Consider the following 16,876-nt stretch of genomic DNA (forward strand, 5'->3'; position numbering starts at 1 on the left):
GAATGTAAATTTCCCACACTTATTTTGAGGTTGTGGGGAGTCTTTTTTTTTTTTTTAAGACTTAATTTGATTCTACTTTCTAAAGTTTTCTGAAAGTAGAAGAAAAAAAGAAAAACTCACATTTTCTGAAAATATACTGTCATTTTTATTTATGTAATTCTAAGATAGTGGAATAAATTTTGACCTGCTCTGTGAGAATATGGTTTTATTTTCACAAAGACTAGAGTTTGTATGATTTTAAGGTCTAGCAATATTTACAGTTTGATTTCTAATTTTTTCATATGTATTAGGGAAAACTTGTGCTTCTATCCCTGAAAGAGTAACAGAGCCCAGACTGCATTTTGGTGTAAACAACTAGAAAACTTGACATAATATATGAAATAACTGTTCAGATGTTGGAAAATGGTGCATGACCTTGATTCCAGAGAAGTGAGGCCAATAAACAAGGTGAACCCTAAAATCACTCAGGCTTTCTGCCTGGAGGCAATTTCCTTGTTGTTCAGTAAAAGAGAACAGAGAGCTTGGAGATCTTGATAATTAAAGAAGACAGAAATCAAAGTTTAGGAAGGCCAAGGCAGTGAGAATTTGTAGTGTGGTATAAGGGATAGAACTATTCTGAAAATGTCCTAGAAGTTAACATACAGGTTCTCTTAAGCATCTGGCTGATCACAGGTCTGCACCTGTGTGCACGAGTAGGACAAAATTCAAAAATTCAAGTGAGAAAGAGTTACTAGGAAGCTAGAATCCCTGAGCATACACAGATCCAGGAATTGTCTTATTTTCCACAAACCAGAGTGGAGATACCTTGTTGAATTCACAAGGGATTAAGTAGAAACCCCAGGGAGTCACACCCTAATAATGAGGCTTAATTATTCCTAGAGTAGAGACTCTTCTAGACTTCTAAAAGTTTAAAAACAATGCTCTAACTGAGTCACAAGCAGTTTAGCTGCCTGCCAGAACAAAGACCAGTACTTCTTCAAGGAAAAACATCCAGCACACTATACCTTATGTACATGATGTCCAGCATCTGGTCTGAATCTTCATTTCCAACCACACCAATGATAATACTAAATGTAAATGTATGAAATATTTTAATAAAAAGCAGAAGTTCTCAGACTGCAGATGAAAGCAAGATCTAAATATGTGCTTACAAGAAAATCCCTTTAAATGCAGTGTGATTTGACTTTTTTTGGTATCATGTCAAGTGAAATTTGATTACCAAACAGATTGAAAATTGGAGAAAGTTTAAACTACTACAGTTCAATAATAAACGATTCTTCAGTAATTTTGGACTAGTAATTTTTCTTCCAACAATTTATGTAATCTTTTAAGTACACTAGAGCAAGTCACAGGCCAATAACAGGATTGGTTTTCTTAGCAATCATTCTGTTTTTATGTATATAAAGTTACTGAGACTTTCATAATTATAAAATTCCATAATTCCTCAGATTTTTGTGCATTAATAAGAAAATAATATATAAGAACTTCTGTGGTTAAACATTGCTCTTTCAGAGAAGAAAAATTTATTTTTATTTTTTTGAGGATAATACAAATGAATATAAATAATAAAATTCAATTGTTTCATTTTTTAACTCTGAAAGAGATAATGTCATCAATTCTCTTTATGAAATATATTATTTTTGAAAAGCCTCCAAACCCAGTATAAAATGACCTGAAATTCACATCTGAACTCTTAAGATAATCAGGTATATTTAAATGCATGTACTTAAGGTTCCTTTTTTGAAGAATTACTCTTTTTTTTTTATTATAGTATGAAAACAAGTCCATATTGATATAGAAGGCTTTCTGGGGGAAACCCTCTTTAAGGCATATGGACTATCCCTGTGTTACAGGTCATACGGAAAGGAGAAGTGAGTTGCTGCTGGATTTGCACAGCCTGCAAAGAGAATGAATACGTGCAAGATGAGTTCACCTGTAAAGCCTGTGACTTAGGGTGGTGGCCCAGTGCAGATCTAACAGGTAAGAAGTGCCCTACTTTAGATCTTGTGCCTGATTGTGGACCTTCTTAATATGCCCATTGTTTAAAATATGAATGAGCAACTCTTGTCCTTTTTGATGTTTAAATAACATGTGCACTTTTTAATGCTTATGTCAAAGAGCACATAGAAACCTTTATAAGTTTTCAATCATCCATATTGAAAAGCAAGCTCATTTTTTAAATCTAAATAAAAGTGTATTAAATGGGTATTCTGGTATGCCAGTTGTTTTCTGTTTTTCTTTTTAAAAATTTTATTTGAAGATATTTCTAGTTACCTGCATTTATGTTTGCAAACATTTCTCGAACATGTGTGAGGCAGTACTTTTTTTGCTTTAAATGTATCTTGCTTTATTACTTTATTTTGCTTAAAACTTATCAGGGAAGAAACATGTAAAAATAATATAAAATTGTTATTAATATAGAAGAGATATTTATAGTGCATAAAGTTCGTTAGGAAGATAAGGAGATGAAAGAAATTCCAGAGAAAAACTAGAAGACGAGAAAATGAAAGCCTATAACACATTTGGGGGATACCACAAAATAAGTGTGTGGGGTTGGTTAGTAGACATAAGGACCTAGCAAAGGGCAGAAATGAGACTGGTGGTGGATGATACAAGATTCTTCCTGACCTTTTCCTAAGAATTTGGACTGTGGTTTTAAGCGCAGGAGAACCACTGAAAAATTTAAATAGGCAAATAGCACCTTGGTATTTGTGTCTCAGAAAGATGCTTCTACTAGCTCAGACTAGCAGTCTGAGGAGTATAGTGAGATTGGATGAAAAACAGAAGCTAGAAACTGTTGCATTGGTTCAAATGAGTAATTTCCAAGGGCATGCATGAGGGCAGCAGCAGCAGGAATAGAGGAATATATGAATGCGAGAGATGGTTTATTAGTAAAATCAATGGGTATCATATGGATAGATTATATGAGTTTGTAAATTTCATAAGAGCAATGTTCAAATATGTGAATTTTGTTTTCCACACACATGAGAGATGTTTCACAAATACTTTTCACAAATTTTAAGAGTAATAGAGCCATGGAAACTGTCATCTGAATACATTTTGTCATGTGAGTAATCTCATTCCTCCTTTCAGAAAGGGGAAGTTGAGGCCCAAAGAGGTGTACTTGTGTGCCCAAGGTCATGCAAATAGTTAGAAGCAGAGCCCAGTTCATTGCCTCCCTGGGTAATATTGAAAATCATTACAAAGGGTAACATTTCTTATTGTTTTTTACTTTTTCATCTGTTCCCAAATAAGAATAGCAACTAAGAAATTGTATGACTTATTCAGAACACATCAAAAATGACTGGGTAAGTAGAACCAGGTCACATAATGAAAATTTGACTTATTCAGTGAGAGTACCTTATAAAATGGTAATCTTTGTTGGAAAAAGTTAATCTAAAACGAGGGTCAGAAAGCTTTTAGAAATTATTCAGTACAAAGGCCTTTTTTTTTTTTTAAAGAAAAGGAAGTTAGATTAGAATATATTTGAAGATAAAAGCTGTATCTCAATCATATTTTTATTCTGTCATGGAAAACTGATTTTCAACTTTAATATGCCTAAAAGTTACCCAGATATTACCCATTTGCAGAGAATCCTGTTCACCAGTTCTGAGAAGGGACCCTGCAAATTCTGAGGCACCTGGTTCTGTCTCATCCTATGAGAAACATTATTCTCTGGCTCATAGTCTAGTGCCTTGAACACAATAGCTGTCTAATAAAAGTTCTATTGAGAGAAGTAGAAAGAAGAAGGGACTTACCTAAGTTCATCCAGGTCAATGGATTTGGTTAATAGAGAAGCCACTGTGAGAACTCAGGATTTTTATCCCTAGGTCTAACTTATATCCTTGTTGCATGCAATAGACTGGCTTGGAAAAGCTTTTTCAGCCACTTTTGGACAACAAGACCTCTCTCCCACTCATGCTGTGTCTCTGTTCACATCTTTATCCTCTTTCATAGTGTGTGCTTCCAGCTGGGCCTTTTTATATCAAATAGAGGGTTGACTTACTAGTCAGTCCTCTCTGTTATTTGACTGAGACTACAGCTGCCTGGGAAGAGGCTCAAAGACAAAGAAAGCTAGCCTTTCTCAGGTTGATTTTAGAAATCAGAAGTCCTGGCTTTGAGGTGTAAGAATTTTTCTTTTGTCTACATTTTTTTGGGGCTTCCCCAAATTTTTCCTAAGGCTCCTTTTTTTTACTTTGATTGGAGCTTATCTCATACCTGGTAAAGAACTTCTGTCCTATTTTAAGACAGTAAACTAAAAACAAAAAAAGGTTTTTTTAAAAGATCCAATATGTTACAATAATGAACTCAAAGTCATATATTTTATTCCCTAGAGATCTCCCATTGTAGGTATATTTTTTGCCCACTAACAAATGAGGATCACCATTGATTGATTTAAGGCTCTTTCAGTTAATAAAGCATAAAAAAAAAAAAAACCTTCCTTCACTATACTTAGATATTTAATGTGATTATTTTCTAAAATATTCAGTCTATTATCCATCTCATGCATAAAAGTCACCTTAGCATCAAATGAGTTGAACCAAGCAACAACTCAGACAGCCTTTTTTTTTTTTTTTAATCATTTCTGATTTTTTATTCAGACAACCCTTTTCTAATAGCAAAATAGGCAAGTGGCTACTTTTGGAGCATATATTTAATTATTGTGCCAATTTATGTTTAGGGTCTTTCAGAGTACAAATCTCTGATTTAGCTTATACTTAGTTTTAATGACACCTATCATTTCTGGATTCCTTTCAGTCTTACGCATGAATGGACAGTGTGGTCTCATTTGCCACTCATTCGGTGCCATGTCAGGCTCAGAGCAAGTGTGCACTACATGGCAATGTGTTTTTGGTGGTTGCCATGGTAGCAGTAGTTGTGAAAAGAGAAAACCCACAAGCAGAGAATACCAAAAACCAGTAGAAATACTCGGAGGAGTAATGCATAGCCTTTAAGTAGGTGTTTTGTTTTCACAAGGTGGATTTCTCTTTTTTTTTGGACTGAATTTTAGTTAAAATGAGAAATCGTTCTTCTTTAGGAAATGGTGTTTTTTTACTGAATGTAAAGGTTGTTAATAGGCATAAAATTATTTTATGAGATAGTTACTTTCCACACATGCTCCAAAAGCTCTAATATTAATAATAAATACCTGTTTATAAATGTGTTATTGTTTTCATTAGAATATATTGTTTGTTGGCTATAAAGAAAAAAATGATACATTACTTAGAGGATGCACTTTCTGAAGCTGTTAATAAGTTTCTCACATTTTCTTCTTAGGAAAATGTACATTTTAATTCAGCATTTAAATTTCACACTTTATTTCTTATGATGCATAAACAGGGATTTCTTCTGTCATGGTATAAAATTTGACAGTAGTTTAACAATTCATGAACCAATTACATGTAATCCGATGCTACTTATTTCCTTTTAAAAATCGAATAGGGTAAGAAGGTTCCTCAGAAAACCAAACTACATTAAATTTTATCATTAAAATATTAAGTAATAGAAATTAATTTTTACTATTTTTCTCTATCCCAACAGTTGCTATGACTTCTTACACTATCTACTTACTTACTTAAATTTCATATTATACACTACCACCTACTTTGTACCAAGCATTTTTTGGAGAAACTGGAAACATACACGTGAATGAAATAAAGTTTATATCCTGGGAAGGAGCTACCTATGAAACTAGACAATTTTAAGTCCTACAACAAGAGTGTGTACAAAATGTCATATGAACAACTGAGAAAAAAACAATTATTTCTCCCTGCAAAGAAGAGAGGAGCCTTCATAGAGAAGGTGACATTTAAGTTGAGCACTGACCATGAAACAGAATTTCTCCTTGTACGTAATTGATATTAATGTAATAACACTAAAGAAAGCATTTTGATGATGCTTTATTAATTATGAAGTATTATTGTAACTGCTATTAAATGTCCGAAGACCTGTGGACTTTATTTCTTTGATTCATATTAAATATGTCTTAACCTAATTGGGAAGAAATCCAGTATTAAAATTAGCTTCCTCCAATGCATTTGGATCTTACAAGTGAACCAATATATGTTTAAAAATTAGGACTAATTTCCTATTCCTCAGATCAGAGTTATTACCACTTGTCTTGGATTTTGCTCAGGAATTTGTAGTCTGATAGCTCTGGATTCTTGGGAAATGAACTTGTCTGATAGGTCTGGATTCTCTGGGAAAACTGTAACCACAGATACTGCCAGGTCCCTAAGTTTTAGAGGCTTTATATATAGTATGTAAAACTCACATAAAGGCTTTTAGTTTTGGGTACTGGGGGTCAGGTAGGGCCAGGACAGTCTTCACCACTGGTTGAAGGTAACTCCTTCCAGTTGAACAACTCTTTAAACCTCAAAACAGAACAAAAAAGTACATTACATATTATATTACATATATGGACAATATGGATATTACAGCTAATTCTCTCAAGGAATCAAAGCTAATGCATCTAAAATTTAGAATGTCTTAAAAAAAAAAAAGGAAAGGAAATAAGAAAAAGAAGGATAAAACAAAGCTTGTTTAAAATATATGTGATCAGTCCCTATCTTCGATTTATTGTTTTGAGTATTCCTGGATTATCATTGAAAACCCTGGCTTCCCTGTAGGGAAAGAATCTAGGATCTTCACAAGAAATAAAGCAATCACAGTAGAGTTGTAAGTATATTGTTTTGAGGTGTTGTTGACATAATGCTACTGTTGCAGCACAGGATACTTATATCTCCTTCTAACTCAAGCATATTTTTCTTCCTTTGCATATAGTACACTGTGTAGAATAGGCTTGATTTATAGCTAGGCTTGGACAACTCTGATTATCTGTGGAGATGCCTGAGTACCTACCTGTCTTTAACTCTTGGCTACATTAAGGAGACTGATATTCATAATATGCAGTTGAGAGTTTGAAATTCCACTGGTGACAACCAAAACCAGTTTGTTTACTGATGGATTTCAACTGGCGATTAGAGATAGGCTGACTTGGCCATATAGCATGAAGGTCATAAAAAGAGTTCACTGGGAACTTTCATCTTAAGCTCTCAATTCAAAGATGAAGTGTGCCCTTTGAGAGTAAGGATCTTAGGGCACTTGCACTGGGATATCCCTTTGGCCCTTGGTGATTACCTGCACTTCCTCTTACTATATTAAATGTTTTGCCTTTAAGTAAAAAACATTACATGAGTATGTTCTATGAATCTTCTGAGTCCTTTTAAATATCTGAAGTTGTGGAATCTTTACATATACAAAAAGTATCATTATTGGAAGTTAGTACGATATATCTAACAATAGCTTGATATAGTTGAATTATTGAGTTAATGATTGCCTAGTAAAACAGATTTAGGCAAATATTTATTCCTAGTAAGGTGAACACTAAAGACAAACTCAAATTTATGTAGTTTTAAATCAGTAAAGAAGAATGAATAAGAAAGCATACAAAGGGAAGTATGATATATGTAAGAATCTTCTTCAGATGATCTTGCACAGACCATTGTTTAATCATCAGCTTGTTATAAACTTCAGTTAACAGTCAAATTCCACGAGGGCTTCAGCTTCTGGAAGATCTCAGCAGAACCTCACTTTAAAATCACTAAGGGGAGTAACCTGCAACAATATTAAGGTTTCTTTTAATTTGTCCAGAGGGTTGGGAATGAAGACAGGCTTGTGTAATTTAAATTCATGAATAAATGTTCTTCTGAAAATGTTCCCATATCACTAGATTGACCAATTGGAATGTGCTAAGATCACAAAATCTAATCATATTTTAGCCTTTGTAAGTATAGTGGCTTTTCAACAGAATGCTTCAACCCATCTGCAAAATAAACACACTGTTTAGACTAACACATATTCATAAACCATAGAGGGAGAAAACGGTATACAGCCACTCTGGAGTAACTCAAAGGTTCTTTTGCAATTGTTTCAGTTAATGCCTCCACCTTTACAATTTGTCCTAATTGATTTAATTACAAATGAAGCATGAACTGGCCACATCTGCTGTCCTGGAAATGTTTCCCCAATAGTGTTTAATTTTGTGGCCAGTTTGTCCCTACTTGAAATGAATTTTTTCATTCGTTCCATCAGGATTTTATCCAATCCCTGGTAGATTTTTTTTTTTTTTTTTTTTTTTTTGGCACTGTCAGATGGCCATTATGGTTTTGTCAGATATTATCTTCATGAATCTTAGAACACAATCATGAAATATTTGGAATTTCTTTTAAGAACTTCTTTTCTGGTCACATTTTATGTATCTATAATTGAATACTGGAACTTCTTCATGGATTTGTTACTATCATAAATTATTTGTTTTATATGAGATGCTTTTATCAGGGTTTTTAGTCAGAGCACTCTGCTTAGCATGATAATCTCTAAAATATTTCCATTGTATTTCTAAGTATTTTATAATATCTATAACTTTTACAGTACCCTTTTTTTACTGTGAACCTACCACAATGAGCAGTGGCTCTTTGATATGGTCTATGTTGTTGAATTAATACATCTAGATTATGGTGTATCATTTTCATATTTACACACAAAAAATGATTTACGATAATCTAGGTACATGTGATAATCTATATGTTTATCTGCTCCGTTCCAATCCATCTTCCTATTTCTGTGAAGTCTTTTGTCCATAGGGATTCTGGGGCTAACAGTATTCCTTAATTTTTTAAAATTATACATAGTATAGATATTTTCATGACTAGAACAGCTATAATTTGATCATCTGTAGGGAACCATAGTACATTTTGTCTAGAAGTTAATCCTACCTATTAAAATTGTGGGTCTTGTGTCACAGAGAATAATGTATCCTTCTAATAATAATCTCAAAGTACAAGTTTTGGGTTGGGGCATAAGATTGTTAACGATTTTCATCATTTCTTCGGTTTTATTAAGCCAATTATCTGATGTTCTATTAATAATGAGATTATTGGTAGACATTAAGACACTTATATCAACAAAAAAGAGGTATTGCCTCCCTTGGGATTTCAGGGGAAGAACAAGGAGTTCTTGGGTAACAACAGCCTTTGCCGTGGAGTTAAGTCACTGGACAGATTTCAAGTAGTAGTCTGGAATTTTAGCTAATGTGGGACATTGGTTCTTTAAATGACACTTCTGTTTAGTATCTATAGGTTTCCTTTTGTACAGGTTCCCAGGTCATAGAGAATAGAGGCCCCTTTAGTTGTTTAACCTAAAGATCCACAATAATACTGATTTCTAGCATATTTACTTTTTAAGTCTCTCCAGAAACATCTAGTCACATATTGGATATTTTCTAAGTCAGTAATTTTACATTTTAACATTTTCTTCTCTTTGGTTCCCCTAATTCAAGTCTGAGCCCACTTACAGAAAGAGAAGGTATAGTTTTTCTTGTCAGGTGTTGAGTCTACCTCAGAATTATTTGAAGATGTCATAAAGTCTATGTTTTATCTTTATTTAGTTTATAATTTTGCATCTTTGTTTAAAGAAAAGCTTTCAAAATTGTCTTATGTAATGCATTTTGTGTTTTTTACACTTTACACCACTAGGTTATTTAAATCTTCTCTTTTCTAATCTGCTGCTTTTATTCCATGAAGCTAACAATTAAATTAATTGGTGCATATCTGTAGTATAGGACTATAAGTGTCTAATAAAAATCCTGAATTCTACAGAAAATATTTTGCTTTTATCTCTGATGTTTAGGAAAATTATTAATTATAGCTCTTAATTTGGCTCTAGACCAGGGTTTTAATTCAACTTCCACAGATCTAACTTGTGTTCTAAAAATATAAAATGTGGCATTCTTTTCTAATGAAAACTCTAAGGACAGACTAGCTCATTTACAAAACCAGGTAAAGTTGCATAGAAAAAAAGAATGAAAAGAAGGCTAGCTTTCAGAATATAAAGGCCTTGACAAAGACTATATTGGAATTTGAATTTTATTTAGCAAGCCCAATATGCCAATTAAAAAAAGCTTAGTATTGACTATTCAATATTTCATCTCATTTATCTCTTAAATATTTTAAGTCATTGAATATGTTCTATCAAAAGCCCCCTGTAATAGTTCCTGTTATTCTAAATTATGTGTCTAGCTAATCACTTTTCTAAACTTTTTCAAGGAAATGAGAAGATTTAGGATTAAAATGTGACTTTTTAGGGGAAGCAGAAGTTCTCCCAGGAAGATTGAGACTTTGAATAGGTAAACCTCTGACACAAGAGAAAGGGGCCACTGTGATCAGTCAAGACTGTGTGCTTGTGAGTGGCTGGAGCTCATTTATTGCCTTGAGTCTGTTCCTACTTGGGTGATTATCAGAAGAAAGGGTTGACACTGACTGACTGGCTTATAGAAATCATGTTCGTTGAAGGGAGCTCTTGTTGATTGAACAGGAGTAAAAGGTTCTGATGGTTTCTGTTCCCATGGCTGTAGAACAATGAGTCTTTTTATTAAATTTAGGGATATATTTTTATTCTCACAATTTGGGAAAGACTGGCCCCAGACCAAACACAAGTATCTCCGATGGGGTTGTCTCCAGGACTGGACAAATTTCTCTCTCTCCATAAAATACAAAACAGTCTTTATTCTCTGAGGGAAAAGATGAGCCAACTATTTAGGAACATCTCTCCTTTTAAGAGATGGGTGACAGGGGCATTCATCCTTCCTTGGTATATCTAGTAGAAGCTGATAACACAAGTGCCCCCAGATGCCACAGATGGATCAACATAACTCAAGGGGTGAGACAAAGCAAGTAACATGTAATAAATAGGGAAAATGCAGATTCTTCTAAAGAATTCATATAAAATATATGTATAAAACACTCTGTTGGCCAAAATAGTACTTGTCTATGAGTTAGACTTACCTCTGGACAATAGCTATGTGGAAATAAAAATTTTGTTAGTGTATTTCTTACTAACTTATTCTGTCACATCATCACTAATTTAACCTTCCCAGGAAACAGTTTAGTTTCCTTTTTCTCTTTTTTTGAAAGTGTAGAACGAAGTTCCACCCACAGAGTGGCACCCATTTATAAAGCTGGTGTTGGGAGAAAAGATTATTTTTGTAGGCTCAAGTGTGTCACATTAGTCTTGTGATGAGATCTGGTTTGGGAATACAATTGTCTTGACAAGATAATGGTATACATTTATTAGCATAATAATGAGGCATTTCAAAAAATAATTAAAATAACACAAAATGTGGAAGATGTACACCTAGCTATGCCTCTGGTAACTAGTAAGCAGTGTTATTACTGATCAGCAGAAATCTTGGATTTTAAAACTTTTTTTCTTGGGGCTCCAGGGTGACCCAGTTGATTAAGCATCTGAATCTTGATCTCAGCTCAGGTCTTGATCTCAGGGTTGTGAGTTCAAGGCCCCCATTTGGCTCCATGATGGGTATGAAGCCTACTTGAAAAGAAAAAGTTAAAAAAAAAATTAAAACTGTTTTTCTCATTACAGGCTGTGAACCTATTCCTGTGCGCTATCTTGAGTGGAGCAACATAGAATCCATTATAGCCATCGCCTTTTCCTGCCTGGGCATACTTGTTACCTTGTTTGTTACTCTCATCTTTGTGCTGTACCGGGACACACCAGTGGTCAAATCCTCCAGTCGGGAGCTCTGCTACATTATTCTAGCTGGCATCTTCCTCGGTTATGTGTGCCCTTTTACCCTCATTGCCAAGCCTACCACCACATCCTGCTACCTCCAGCGCCTTCTGGTTGGCCTCTCCTCTGCCATGTGCTATTCTGCTTTAGTGACCAAAACCAACCGAATTGCACGTATCCTAGCTGGCAGCAAGAAGAAAATCTGTACTCGGAAGCCCAGGTTCATGAGTGCCTGGGCCCAGGTGATCATCGCCTCAATCCTGATTAGTGTGCAGCTAACGCTGGTGGTAACCTTGATCATCATGGAGCCCCCCATGCCCATCCTGTCCTACCCAAGTATCAAGGAAGTCTACCTTATCTGCAATACCAGCAACCTGGGTGTGGTGGCCCCTCTGGGCTACAATGGACTCCTCATCATGAGCTGTACCTATTATGCCTTCAAGACCCGCAATGTGCCCGCCAACTTCAATGAGGCCAAATATATTGCCTTCACCATGTACACCACCTGCATCATCTGGCTGGCTTTTGTGCCCATTTACTTTGGGAGCAACTACAAGATCATTACCACCTGCTTTGCAGTGAGCCTCAGTGTAACAGTGGCCCTGGGGTGCATGTTCACTCCCAAGATGTACATCATTATTGCCAAGCCTGAGAGGAATGTCCGCAGTGCCTTCACCACCTCTGACGTAGTCCGCATGCATGTTGGCGATGGCAAGCTGCCCTGCCGCTCCAACACTTTCCTCAACATTTTCCGAAGAAAGAAGCCAGGGGCAGGGAATGCCAAGTGAGTTATCTGACCCAGCTTTACCTCCCCCTCTCTCTTTTCTCTTTACTTCTATTTGACTAACTATGTTCTTCCATTTCCCCAACAGTTTTCACTTCCTTTCTTACTCTTTTCTCCTTTTTTCCAAATTTCACATTCTCTGGCAGTAGGAATACTAAAGGTCTTCTTTGTTCTCATTCCCTTGCAAAAGCAAGGAGCATAAAGGTTGTTGTTGGGGTTGTTGTAGAAGTGGCAACCAGCTGAGCATATTCTTATTCTTACCTAGAATCTTTAGCTTCTTTTCTTTTTTTTTTTTTTTTTTTTTTTTTTTTTTTATTTATTTTTTATTTTTTTATAAACATATATTTTTATCCCCAGGGGTACAGGTCTGTGAATCACCAGGTTTATCTTTAGCTTCTTTTCTAATACATTTTTCCTTTCTCATGGGTCCCCTCCTTTATGGAATAGCAACACTTCTCTGAGGTCTGGGTTTGAGATGCAAACTCTAATTCTAATCTCTAGTTTAGACTATGATTGAATAAAGTTTCTGAGTTATTTCTATCATTCACTAATCATTGGGATGGAGAGAAGGAAATTCAGCACCTGGGGAAATCCGACTATTTCATAATTTGAGTGCAACTAGCAACGAGTCTGCCCTGGAATAAGTTCCCTTGAGCAGCGTCCTTCCATGCCCCTCTTACTTACTGAGCATCAATGGGTGTCGTAATAAAGACGTTCCATAATGCTACACAAGAGTTGTGCTGCCTCTACTGCAAGGGTACAAGCAGAATGGTTTGTTTCTGAGCTATAAAGCACCAGAAGAAATAAGAAACTAGATAAGGTTGAAGAGCTCCAAACTGACACAGATACTTGAAATTCTAAAGATAGTTTAACCATCCAAAAAGTCCTCAATTTCCCCCATTAACACTGTTAATTTTTTTCTGAAACAACCGTTTAAAAGTGAAGACTTTTAATACAAATAATAATAACATATATGATTATTGTATATTTTTTCACCTACCTGAACAAGCCAGGAAGACAAGGGGCATAGGTCTTATTTTTCCTTCATTTTATAAGTGAGGAAACTCAGTCACTGTGAAGTTCTATGACTTGTGAATGTAATTCTATTTAGTTAGATATTATTTGCCTAGGTCTTAATTGGCATGAAATTTCTCATCTTACCTTATGTCAAAAAATGTACATGCCTTAAACCTCTGTGTTTTGTATCTTTACTTGCCATATCATTGGTTTGAGGATCTGATGAAGGAGTCTGTGGGAAAAAATATATATATATTTTATTTTTAAGATTTTTTTAAATTTGTTTACTTGACAGAGAGGGAGATCACAAGTAGACAGAGAGGCAGGCAGAGAGAGAGGGGGAAGCAAGCTCCCCGCTGAGCAGAGAACCCAATGCGGGGCTCGATCCCAGAACCCTGAGATCATGACCTGAGCTGAAGGCAGAGACTTAACCCACTGAGCTACCCAGGCACCCCCAAAATGTGTTTTTTAATCTATGAAATTATTATTTCAAGTAATAAATAGTAATTTTTCAGTGTTAAGGATTAAGATCATAATGCATGTTTACTCATTGGTAGATCCATTTTAAGTCCTAAATAAAACACTGATAATAAAAGTTACATAGTCATTTTTTCCCTTGCCAGGCTTTTCATGCTAGCCAGCATGCCATCAGGAGCAGCCCCCTGGCAGGGACTCAACAGTAAGCATGAAGGCAAATGAACAGTGCCATGAAATGAGAAAAAAATAATAGACCATAGCCACAGAGTCCAGATGTAAAATGGCATCATAACAATTTCCATTAAGAGGGAAGGAGTGGGAAGAAACACAATGAGAAAGAGAACACTCTAAGCTGGACTGTTTGTAGATACTAAGAGATTTCCTTTGTCCCATGTCATATGGCTTCATGAGGGATCCATTCTACCACCTACCATTAAAATTTCTGATTTTTCTGCCTTTATTATGGTTCTTCAGAAACTTTTATGTGATTTTTTGGATCATTGTTATTTCTGAAAGCTGTTCCAACCATTTGATGAAAGAAGATACCTATGTGATCATGGTATCTTTCTTGGTACCCAGGGATATGCATCTACGGAAGCTCTCCCAATGATTTTATGCACACTTGTGCATAGAACTCCATGAGCACCTGTCCTAGAGCAGTGACTGATGAATAGTATACCGTGCTTGCTGCCGGGATAAGCTGATGTGACTTTAACCGTTCTTATTAGCAACTCGCTTGCAGCCAGACATTGTTGTACATTTTGATCATCTTCTTGTAAATGGAATTTCTTTCCTTATAAGCCTGAGACTATACCTTTCACTATTATGAAGTTAGAAATCCATTTTATTTGGGATCCTGCTTTTAAGAGAGAAATCAGTTTGTTCTAAATTAGATTGATTGTCTAGGAGGTGCTATTTAACCAATAGCTTGCTTATCTGTTAGCTATAATTTATCAACACTCTCAGAGTAATATGGTATACTTCTAATTAATAGCATGCAGGTTTCTTAGTATGATCTGTAGCCTCTGCAGGATGTAGCACACAGCTGAGCCGACCCACAGAGTATTTGAGGCTACAGCTCTATGGAACACAGCCACTTATTTATTTATTTTTCTGATTCATTCTTCTGTGGCTTCTCTTTTAACTCTCTATGAGACTATAATTTTAAAATAATAATAATCTCAGTGCCTTACCTTTTTTCTTGCTATCTTATGTGCTTCTGGTTTGTCTCCAAATTTACAAAAACCACAACAATCTAATATTTTTCTACAGCAACTAAAATCTAGCAGAGTTTTGCCAACTGTAGCAAAGGGTCTGAAAACTCTGGAGAGCATATCACCCGATGAGTTTATTACCATTCTGGATGTGTAATTCCTAGGTTTATGGTGCACTGAGGGTGTTCGGCAGTCTGCATATGTAGCTATAAACACAGAACAGCTGCTGTAATGAAGAGCTTCCAACTGATCTGTTTGAATATTATTGTGAAGAGTTGCAAGTCCGACTACATCCTCATAAGAGGCTGTTTCTGAGATACTTGGGATGGATGACGTCGTGGGTCTGTTTTTGAAAAGTTTTCTGCAGTTTTTAAATTTAATTCACAACTAACCATGTGATACGACCAAAGGTCTGGACACTTCTTTTATATTTTCTGAAGTGTAATTTAAAAGGAGTTTAACCAATAAATTGTGTGTTCGGGTTACTTACAGTTAGATGCCTAATTAAGCATAATCCTACTCTAGAAGGTTGATTGAATAGCATAATTGCCTTTGACAGCTCTAATTTCTTTAGCTGAAGTAACTCAATGTATTCTGATAGGAAAATATTTAAGCTTAACCTTATATAAAGATAGTGGTAAAATTCTTTTCTTGGCAATAGAGGGAATATAGAAATTCTCAGGCATTCATAATTAAATTATTTAGATCCAAATTATTTATCACTTCTCTTTAAGCAAAATGAGTTAACACTATGCAACCAAAAAGTTAAAATAATATGTAAATGACATGCTTTTTAAAAAAAAATAGGTATATTAATGACTAAATGTCAAACACACACTCCTATTTTCTGGGTAAATAACCTCAGTGAGTGCCAGTCTAACAGTACATGGAGCTGAAATGTGACAGTTCACCCCATGGCCTTTTGCATGCAGGACTGAAAACAATTACAATCACAAAAAGGCATTAGATTCATGCAAAAAAGTAATTTTAAAATCTAGGTCCCCAGGGGCACCTGGGTGGCTCAGTAGGTTAAGCCACCAACTCTGAGTTTTGGCTCGGATCATTCATCCCAGGATCCTGAGATCGAGCCCTGCTCCTGTGCTCTATGCTCAACCTGGAATCTGCCCGAGATTCTTTCCCCCTACGTCTCCCTCCTCCTTTACTCCCCCACCCCCACCACTGCTCGCACTCTCTCTCTTTCAAATAAATAAAGCCTTTAAAAAAAGCATAGGTTCCTAAATAAATAGAATATTATTATGCTCTTGCAATTGTTTCTTACGCATTTGAATGTATGTTTCTACTGAGTGCAAAAGCTAAGTGACATACTGAATAGAATGATGCTCTGAGGAAATTTTTCTCTTGGTCGGCTAGAAACATTTTTGTCCACAAGTAGAGGTCACTAAGCCCGCAGCATTCATGATTATGCCCCGGGTATGCCTTTTAATTTGTCTTTCTTCCTTTGATTATGAAAGGAAATATGGTAAGGTGCCAACAGACATCACAATCAAATAGAAATAACTTGTTTTCTTTCATAGAAAGAACTCAGTCACTATTCTAATAAGCTTGTAAATGAGAAATTTGTCATTTTGAAATTATTTTTGCTGTAATCATACAATAAATGGCTTTAAAAGTATTATAGAAAAGTGACAGTATTGTAAATATTCCCTTGCTTTTAGAGTAAATATCAAAAGATTTTATCTAAGTACTTGTCATAGAATTTTACTACTTGAGAGTAATATTTACGGAGGATGAATTGTTTATTCATTCATTTATTCAATCAGTCATTGTTTCAAGAGTA

At 35.3% G+C, this 16,876-nt stretch overlaps 1 protein-coding gene across 6 annotated transcripts in view; it reads left to right on the forward strand.

The window, feature by feature from the left end:
* Positions 1 to 16,876, forward strand: part of GRM1 (glutamate metabotropic receptor 1) — a 408,193-nt gene that overhangs the window by 355,777 nt on the left and 35,540 nt on the right. For all 6 annotated transcript variants that reach the window (XM_059400900.1, XM_059400899.1, XM_059400898.1 and 3 more), the window contains exons 7-8: positions 1,854 to 1,980; positions 11,440 to 12,370. In XM_059400900.1, the coding sequence (XP_059256883.1) occupies positions 1,854 to 1,980; positions 11,440 to 12,370 (1,058 nt within the window). The remainder of the gene's footprint in view (positions 1 to 1,853; positions 1,981 to 11,439; positions 12,371 to 16,876) is intronic.

The sequence above is a fragment of the Mustela nigripes genome, chromosome 5 (genome assembly GCF_022355385.1).
Source record: "Mustela nigripes isolate SB6536 chromosome 5, MUSNIG.SB6536, whole genome shotgun sequence".
NCBI classification, from domain to species: Eukaryota; Metazoa; Chordata; class Mammalia; order Carnivora; family Mustelidae; genus Mustela; species Mustela nigripes.